The sequence below is a fragment of the Myotis davidii genome, unplaced genomic scaffold, assembly GCF_000327345.1.
Source record: "Myotis davidii unplaced genomic scaffold, ASM32734v1 scaffold1915, whole genome shotgun sequence".
In the NCBI taxonomy this organism is placed as follows: domain Eukaryota; kingdom Metazoa; phylum Chordata; class Mammalia; order Chiroptera; family Vespertilionidae; genus Myotis; species Myotis davidii.
Genome location: NW_006286237.1, coordinates 336,490 through 345,698, shown reverse-complemented (window position 1 = coordinate 345,698; position 9,209 = coordinate 336,490). Strand labels below are relative to the sequence as shown.

Sequence of the window (9,209 nt, the reverse complement as noted above, 5' to 3'; positions counted from 1 at the left end):
CTCCGCAGACAGCGCCTCCTGCGGCGGTGATGGGAACTGCACCTTCCTCCGCCGGAGGGCGCATTCTGAGAAATGGAGACCTAAATACAGAATACAGGTGTGCCGGCTAATAATGCGGATTCTTTTCAATAGACGGAGTCACATACATGTGGATATGTATGCGATGTGATGTGTGTGCTGTTTTGCTGTATTGCTCCCTCGGATGACCACTCGTTCCGACCGACGACACCCGCACTTTCTGAGCAGCGCTTCAAAACGTACGAAGACGTGGGAAATGGGGTCTCTGAATGGTCTGCCTCAAAACAGGAAAAGTTCTACTGGGACGGTCTCCACAAATGACCCGAAAGACGGGGGAAATGTGTAGCCGGCGAGGGACGTGACTTTGAACAAAGCACTTTTGATGTTTCTCTTGAAATTATCGTGTTTTCTTTGATGACAAAATCCGCATTATTACGGTTAATAATGCAGATTAATTATTAACCAGTTAATAGTGCAGACTGGCTATTAACCAGTTAATAATACGGATTGACCATTAACTGCTTACAAATGTGGATACCGGTTAGTAATGCGGATTGGCCCTTTACCGGTCAGTAATGCAATAATTTCAAGAGAAACATCAAAAGTGCTTTGTTCAAAGTCACGTCCCTCGCCAGCTACACATTTCCCCCCGTCTTTCGGTCATTTGTGGAGACCGTCCCAATAGAACTTTTCCTGTTTTGAGGCAGACCATTCAGAGACCCCATTTCCCACGTCTTCATACGTTTTGAAGCGCTGCTCAGAAAGTGTGTGTGCCGTCGGTCGGAACGAGTGGTCATCCGAGGGAGCAATACAGCAACATAGCACACACATCAAATCGCATACATATCCACATGTGTGTGACCCCCTCTATTGAGAAAAACCCGCATTATTCACCTGTGCACCTAAGTAAAGGCTGTGATGTGGGGCATTAGGTTCAGGGACCTTTCCGGTGTGAGGTGTGAGGTGAGGAGCGAGGAGGTGAGGCGGGAATGGGGGTGGAGAGGGGGCTGGGTCAGCCATGGCTGTTTGAGCCAACCTCTTTCCCCCCAAATGCCTGACTTCATCTCTTAGCCTCAGGCATTCAAAGGTAGGGGAGAAGGCACTGAAGTGGGGCGGGCAGTGGGGAGGGTCACACCCGCTCCCACGCCCGCCCACCTGCACGGCCCACCGTCCTGGACGTGGGGAGTGGCCCCCAGGAGAGAGCCCCCATGTGGGAGGGTATTTCCCCCAGATAAGTCCTTCTGTGACTACTGAGAAGGAATCCTGTGAGCTGAGAATGGATAACCTACCCCCCCAAACCCCCCTGAGAAATTAAGGCTGGACATTTAATGGGGGGGGGGGCAGAGGAGTCATTTTCTGTGGATGGACCAGCTCTGGTCTCACCAGTGACTCAGGGATAAAGATGCTCTTCCCCGGCCGGCGTGGCTCAGTGGTTACAGCGTCGACCTAGGAACCAGGAGGTCAGGGTTCGATTCCCGCTCAGGGCACAGGCCCGGGTTGCGGGCTCTGTCCCCAGTGGGGGGCGTGCAGGAGGCAGCCGATCCATGATCCTCTCTCATCATGGATGTTTCTCTCTCCCTCTCCCTCTCCCTTCCTCTCCAAAATCAATTAAAAAAAATACACAAAATAAAACAGAAGGAGGGCGGGGGTCTAGCTGGGGTTGGAATTCACTTTTTAAAAGATTGTCTATTTAAAAAAATAAAATAAAAGGGGAGGGGGCAGTCTCACCTTCCAGACCAAGGCCTGGGCTAAAAGATAAACGGAGACGGAAACCAAACAGAGAAGGGGCTGGAGAGCGGAGTGGACAATTCAGGAGATAACTTTATTGAAATGCAAAAGGGGCACTCAGGCAGGCAGGCAAGTGGTTAGGGGTGATCAGGCAGGCAGGCGAGCAGTTAGGGGCATCAGGAAGGCAGGCAAAGTAGTTAGGGAAAATCAAGAAGTCAGGCGAGTGGTTAAGGGTGTGGGGGCAGAGGGCCCAGATTTTGGGGTGGAGGGCGGCCCTTCAGCGGGGCCCTGGGCGAGGATTTAACTTTCAACCAATTTGTGACATAGAACGAATTCCTGGGGGGCAGCCCGGCTCCCGTCATGATTGTTCCCGCACTATATACATCGCTCTGTTGCGTTCTCTACAGTCGATAGAAAATAAAAGGGGGGAGAGTGCAAGAGGAGGGTCAGATGAGAAGAAAACATAAACACACAGACACGCACACGGCCTGGTTTGGGTTTTCTCTGCCCAATAAATTAAAACAAAACAAAACAAAACAAATAAAACAAAAGGGTTCCCCCTGAGGAGCACCATGCATTTGAGAAACAGACTCCATTGCGTGAACAGTGCGGCCTAAGACAGGGGAGGGAGGCGACGGCACCGCAGCAGCCAAGACTGGAGGGGACAGGGGGGCTCCTGCCTCATCACCAGACACCTCGTCCCAGAGAAATGGCAGAGAAGCGGAGGGTCCACAGGGGGTGCCTGGAGGGCCTGGCGTTGGCCTTTGGTCCTCGGGTCCCGGTCCCCCCCCCTGAAAGGCCGGGTTCCGGAACTCTGAGGCGGAGTCGTAGCACGCGTCTTTGTCCCCTCCCTCGAGCCCGCTCGCAGGGAAAACTGGTCGGCACGCTTCCAAACAGAACGGGGTATACGTAGGAGTTCATCTCCCCCGGGACCCCACCAGCTAGACTCTGCGAGTTTGGAAAGATACCACCGTCCCTTTCTATAAAGGATTTTACTCTGTCGCCAAGGCTGACGCGTTCTGGATCCAGGCCCTGGTGTGGGGAAAAGGAGACGTGTGGGGTCCTAGCTCCCAGTACTGTCCCTTCATCGTGCCGAACTCTGTCCGGGAGCTGAGCACGGTGAGAGTGGGGGCCTCTCTGGGGTCCCCGGACCTGGGGAAGGGGGCTCTGGCCAGGTCCTCAGGCTCACATGAGGGCTCAGAGTGGACACACACTCCACCCAGCAGGCTGATGGGCCTGCCCTGAGCTGGCAGGGACCCATTTCAGGGCCCCGCAAGCTTCCTGGGAGGAGAGAGGTAAACACTTCCCTAAGTCCCTCCCCGCAAAGCAGCACACGCCCCTTTCCTTCCCGTGTTGAATGCAAGGAGACACACACACACACACACACAGACACACACACACACACACACACAGACACACACACACACAGACACACACACACACACAGACACACAGACACACACACACACGGCAGCACGAGAAAGGGGACTCGGGAATGAATGTTAACGTCAGAATGATCACCCAGGGCCCTGGCTGGCCCTCTCCCGTCCTCTCTGTAAAAAATCAATAAAGTATATTTATATATTTTTTTAAAAAAACAAGTCCACTCACTCCTGTGAGCACTTTCTTCGTAAAACATTCTCCCGGCCCGGCCGCGGGGAAAACCAGCCGGCCCGGCCCTGGGCGGACCGTCCACACTGTTCATTTCCCACGGCACTGCCTCCCTGCAGCCTCGGCATTTTGATGGGTGTCCTCACGTGGAGGCCCCACCGTCTCCCAGTTTACCTTCCGCTTTGCCAGGCCCAGGCCAAGCGCACGCGCACACACGGACCCTCTCCGTGGGGGGGCGGGGGAGCAGGGACCAGGTGGTGGCCCCACAGGTCCCCGATCAGGTTGACTGAGGACTCGTGAAGATATAAAGTTGATGCAGCCCGGCCGGTGTGGCTCAGTGGTTGAGCGTCGACCTATGAGCCAGGAGGTCAGGGTTCGAGTCCCGCTCAGGGCACAGGCCCCGGTGGTGGGCTCCATCCCCAGAGGGGGGCGTGCAGGAGGCAGCCGATCCATGATGCTCTCTCGTCATAGATGTTCCTCTCTCTCCCTCTCTCTTCCTCTCTGAAATCCATTTTAAAAAATATATTTGAAAAAGGAAAAAGACAGTGGTACGAGGGCTCAGAGACAGGGATGAGCACCGTAGAGCTGCCACAGGGCACAGGTGAGTCGAGGTACCTCACGGAGCCTCAGGAGACAGGAAACAGCGACAGCAAAGGGCTCCTGTGACACACACGCATGTACACACATGCACACGCACATACATGCATGCACACACATACACATACACACACACACAGACATCGGGTCCCATGCTGGCCTCCAATCACTGGGTGTTTTATTGTTAATGCCCAGGCAGGTTCGAGACACAGATACACTGAACAGAACACGTTGGTCGTCTTCGTCCGGGAGGGCGAGGAGCTGTGCGGAGGGGTCCCCCTCAACCCCCTGCCCCCCCAGACGGTGGCCGTCCCTGGTGGTCGTCGGGGATGGAGCCATGTGGTCTGTGAGCCAGCTTTGGTGAGGACGGGAGCTGAGGGGCTGGAGGAGGGGAGAGCACAGATACCAGTCTCAGGGCAGGGCTCCATTTTCCTGAAGGGCCTGGAGGGGGTGCGTGTGTGAGAACTTAGCGGTGGGACCCCGTGCTTGTTTCTGGAGGGGTCCCAGCAGTCTCCACCGAGAAGCAGGTGCGTGGGCAGCGAGGGGCGCTCAGGTGTTCTGCTCCGGGGAGCCCTGGGTGAGCGTCCTGGGGGTTATAGCACCAGGAGGAGGCTGCACGCCCGCGGTGGCCATGCGGTTCCTTGAGGGGACGACCGGCCCCCCAGCGAGGAGCCCGGGTGCAGGACTGTAAACAGGTCCGGAGGGAACAGACTGTTGGGAGGGAGCGGTGGAGACCTGGGAAAAGACAGCAGCCAACTGAGAGTGGGGGTCAGGGGGTGCACCCAGGAACGGAGACGAAAAGTCGGAACACGAGAGGCCTCGGGCATCCGCCGGCCGAGGATCCGAGTGATGAACGGCACGGTGGTCCCCCGGTTACCAGGGAGACCGGGGTCCCTCTGGGGGGCCGGTTCTGAGGCAGCTGGAACGGAGGAAGGCTTCTCCCTTCCCGTTTCTCAAGGCGCCAGGAGCACCCCCGGGAGAAGGCACTGGCTGGGCAGCACCAGGAGATGGAGGGAAGGGCTCTGCCTGCCCCCGACAGAGGTGGCGCCTCGATTCGCCAGTCGGAGCCCGGCCAGGGGACTGGAGCTGGCACCGAGTTCAGAGGAGGCCCAGGTGCCCAGGAGGCCGGTCTGGTCTTCCCTTCCTCCCAGATGGGATCTTCTGGGCCCCGAGGGCCTCCCGGTTCCACAGAGCAGGGGCCTTAAGGCAGCGACGTCAGCACCATCCCCGGCCAAGCAGCTCCGTCCGGCCGCAGAACTGCACGTGCCACGGCCGGGCAGGTGGGGGGGTCCCCGGGTGTCTTTACAGCTCGCGGACCGGGCAGCGACCGTCTCCGGCACAGAGGACCCCGACGCCCCCGGGGGCACCTGGGCAGGTGGCAGTAGACACGTCCTGGGGCACCCGCCTGGGGCTCCGCCTGGACTGAAATGAAAATACTCCGACGTGAAGATTCGGATGCATGAGATGCACCGACGCCTCGCGGGGAGGCAGAGGACCCGGCCGGCGTGGCTGTGGATTTCCGAGGCTGTGGTCTTGTGCGCGGGAAGGTGGAGAGCGGGCGCGTGGGCCCGAGGAGCCCCCAATGCGACGCCCCCAAGCAGAGCTCCCCACGTGCGCACGAGAGAGAAGCAAGATTCCTAGCCCTTCAGGCCTGTGGCAGCGGATCCGGGCTCTGCTCTGGTCTTCGGCTGCCCCTGAAGGTCCAGGGGGAGGGGACGTGCCCAGGTCTCGTCTTCCTTTTAAAACTGCTCGGCGAGTGCGCGTTGGATGAGTGAAGGAGACGGCCCGGCCTCCAGGGCAGTGGCGGCCCAAGGCGGGTCCCTCTGTGGGAGCGCCTCCCATGGGCGTCCGGTTGCGTGAGCACTCGCCCATCGCAGAGTGAAGGCGGGCGAGGGAGGTGGGACAGAGCGGAGGGGCCCGGTGTCCTGGCTTCCTGGCGTCCACGGTGAAGCCGTCAGGATGGGGAGTCGAATTCTCGTGCCGCCGGCCGGCCGTCCATCGAGCAGCCCACCTTCCTCTCCTCCCACGGCTGTGAACTGGGGCTCCTGGGAGCCCCCAGGAGGCCGAGGACGGAGCAGGGCAGGTGCCCGGCCGGTGGGTCAGATGTACCGAAGGAAACCCGCCCGGAGCAGCAGCCCGAGGAGCGTCTGGTGACCGTGTGAGCAGGTGGGAAAGAAAAAACAACAGCCAACAAACCAAAAGGAGAAAAGGAAAATAAATAGGCAAACGGGAGGGGAAAAACCAAACCAAACAGAAACAAAACCAAAAACTAAAAACTAAAAAAGTAGGGTTTATTGGTGCTCGTGTGCGTGAAAGGAGAGGGCTCAGGACTGAGCGCCGTCTGTCTCCGAAGGCTGTGATGTCACGGCGGGAGGCAGTGATGTCACGGTGGGAGGCTGTGATGTCACGGTGGGGGGTGGGTCTGGCGGCTTCTGAGCCCGGCACCTGCTTCCTCTCTCCAGCTTCATCTTTGCCATTTTTTTTTTAAAAAAACCTTTTACAGATTGACTTAAACATTTTTTTTCTTTTAAACCACATGCTTCTTTTTCTGGGCTCCAGCCAGATCTCGGGGGGCGGGGGCGGGAGCGTTGGCAGTGGCGTTGGGTCCAGAGGGGTGTTCCGGAGTCCCGGGGCCGCCGCCTCCTGGATGTCCCCGTGGGACCGTCTTTCTCAGAGATGCTCCCGAGAATCACGTGGGCTTGGCGGACGCGTCTGCCGTCGTCCGAACGTCCCCAGCGAGCCCAGGGGTCCCTCACTGAGACGGGGAATGACGGAGAAAGACCCGGCGTCATCCTCTCGTCTTTTCCCCAAAGTCACGAGAGGCGGCCGGCGAATGGATGCTGGGGACACGCGTCCCCCGACGCCGCCCGCCGGTCCTTGCCGTAAGTTCTCAAAGGTGCAGCACCGAGGAACCCTCCGCCTTCCTGTGCCTCCACCCCCTCCCCGGGGGCTCTCCACGGAGAGACACAGCTGGGGGAGAGGAGGGCGGAGGGGTGCGCACAGAGCCGCTGCCAGCGTCCGTCCTGCCGTTTGCCCGTCCGTCTGTCAGTCCGGGGTGACAGGGCCCGCGGGGCCCTCAGAGTGTGGCCTGGAGGTTGGGGTCCAGGATGGTCTCTCGATCTGGGGACTCGATGTAGTTGGCAGCCTCTTGCAGCTTCAGCAGCATGGCCATCTGAGAGGGGCAGAGAGAGGGACTCGTGAGGGCGGGGACGCCGTCCCGCCCAGAGAAGGGGGTGGAAAAAGTCTCCATGTTGCCCTGGCCGGGGTGGCTCAGCTGGTGGGGCGCCGACCTATGAACCAGGAGGTCACCGTTCGGTTCGATTCCTGGTCAGGGCACAGGCCCGGCGACCCCTGCACCAAAGGATGGCCGGTTTGATTCTGGGTCCGGGCTCATGTTGGGGTGCAGGCTCAGGCCCGTACCCCCCAGAGCCCCGCCCATCCTGCTCCCCCCACCGCCCTCCGCCCTCAGGGAAGGTGGGGAGGCATCCATCCTGGCACACTCTCTCGCTCTGACCTCAGGATGCTCCCCACTCACCAGAGGGTCTGACTCCAGAGAACTTGGGGTGCAGTCTTTGACTGTCCTGTCCTCGGGGGGCGAGGCGATGCTGTGGGGGCCCACGGTGGGCGGGGGCAGGTGGTACAGCTTGGACTGGTCCTGCTGGGCCGAGGGCCAGGGGAGCGTGTCCCGGACCCACTCCACTGGGTCCTCCCAGGCGGCTTTCTGTCCGTGGACCTGGGGAGGAGGAGAAGGAGAAAGGGGGGCGGGGAGAGGGACCCCCGGATCAGAGGCACGGCCATGCAGTCTCCCGGGGGGGCCGGTCCTGCCCCGGACGCACACCCTGAGCTCCGACCCCATGGAATTTTCTCCGTGTTCCCCAACGGGGGAAGGAGGTGGGTGCGAATCGGTAAAACCGTTTTGGCGGACAAACTGGCAGGTGGCATCGGGACCTGTAACGCGCAAACCTTATGACCCCACAATTGTACTTTCCAAGAAGGAAACTTTCAACTCAGAAATAAACGCTTTTAAATTTTTTTTGGATTTTGTCCGGCCGGCATGGCTCAGGGGTTGAGCGTCGACCTGTGAACCAGGAGGTCACGGTTCGATTCCCGGTCAGGGCACGTGCCCAGGTTGCAGGCTCGATCCCCCAGTAGGGGGTGCAGGAGGCAGCTGACCCATGATTCTCTCTCATCATGGATGTTTCTCTCTCTCCCTCTCCCTCCCTCTCTGGCATCAATAAAGATCTATACTTTAAAAAAGAGAAAAAAAGAAGAATTTCTGCCGCCCTGGGAGGGGACGGCCTGAGCCCGGGCAGGGCGGGGCCGCGGGCAGGGCTCACCTTGAGGCCGTCCTTGGCCCCCTCCTGCAGGTAGGGGATGATGGAGTTGTTCCACAGGTCGATGAACCAGGTCCGGAAGTCCTCGATGCCGATGGGGCAGGACAGGAAGAAGCAGGGGCCTAGGAGAAGCGGGGGGCTGTGGAGGGGCCGAGCGCCCGGCCGTCCCGGCACCTGCCTCTCTGACGCCCTCACACCAGGCCGGGGACAATGGGCGTTCCAGGGGGGGGCCATTCTGAGGCTGCTCCAGAGCGGGGGGCAGGGAGGGCTCGGCCCGCTCTCTCCTGGACCCTCCCAGGCCGGGCCGGGTGAGGGAGTGAGGGGGTGAGGGAGCCCTGAAATCCCCAGGACGCCCCTCCCGTGTTCCATCCGCCGTGGGGGACACAGAGGGAGGGGCTGGGATTCTGGAGGCTGGCGGATCCACCCAGAGCACGGGGCTAACCGAGCTAGGACAGCTCCAGTCACTCGGAGGTTCTAGCCTGAAGGTTGTCATGCCGCCTCGGCTGCTGTGATGCCCAAGACCCCAGGGAGGCCCAGCTGGGCGGGGCTCAGGGGTTGAGCACCGGCCCAGGAACGGGGAGGTCACGGGTTTGATTCCCCGTCAGGCACATGCGGGGCTGTGGGCTTGATGCCCAGTGGGGGGCGGGCAGGAGGCAGCCGGTCCATGATTCTCTCTCATCATGGATGTTTCTCTCTCTCTTCCTCTCTGAAATCAAGAAAGATACGTTTAAAAAAAGAAAAAGGGCCCGTGAAAAAGGGGAGCTCCTCACATGCCTCTGAAGATGGTGGTTGCCAGATGCAATCCAGGCTGCATATTTTCTGGTTTACATCTATTGGTTTGCACCCTTCTCTGGAGATCTCTCTGTTCAACTGTTCTAAACAGGAGTCCTGAGAGTCACTCTGATTGGCTAAGTTTAAGAT

General features: G+C 59.5%; 1 protein-coding gene across 1 annotated transcript in view; it reads right to left on the bottom strand.

Annotated features, from left to right (window-relative positions):
* Positions 1 to 4,110: 4,110 nt before the first annotated feature.
* The window catches only part of NAV1 (neuron navigator 1), a 95,353-nt gene continuing 90,254 nt past the window's right edge, over positions 4,111 to 9,209 (bottom strand). The window contains exons 24-26 of the mRNA XM_015559875.1: positions 8,292 to 8,762; positions 7,490 to 7,687; positions 4,111 to 7,126 (exon numbers count right to left, since the gene is read on the bottom strand). Of these exons, the coding sequence (XP_015415361.1) occupies positions 7,031 to 7,126; positions 7,490 to 7,687; positions 8,292 to 8,762 (765 nt within the window). The 3' untranslated portion in view covers positions 4,111 to 7,030. The remainder of the gene's footprint in view (positions 7,127 to 7,489; positions 7,688 to 8,291; positions 8,763 to 9,209) is intronic.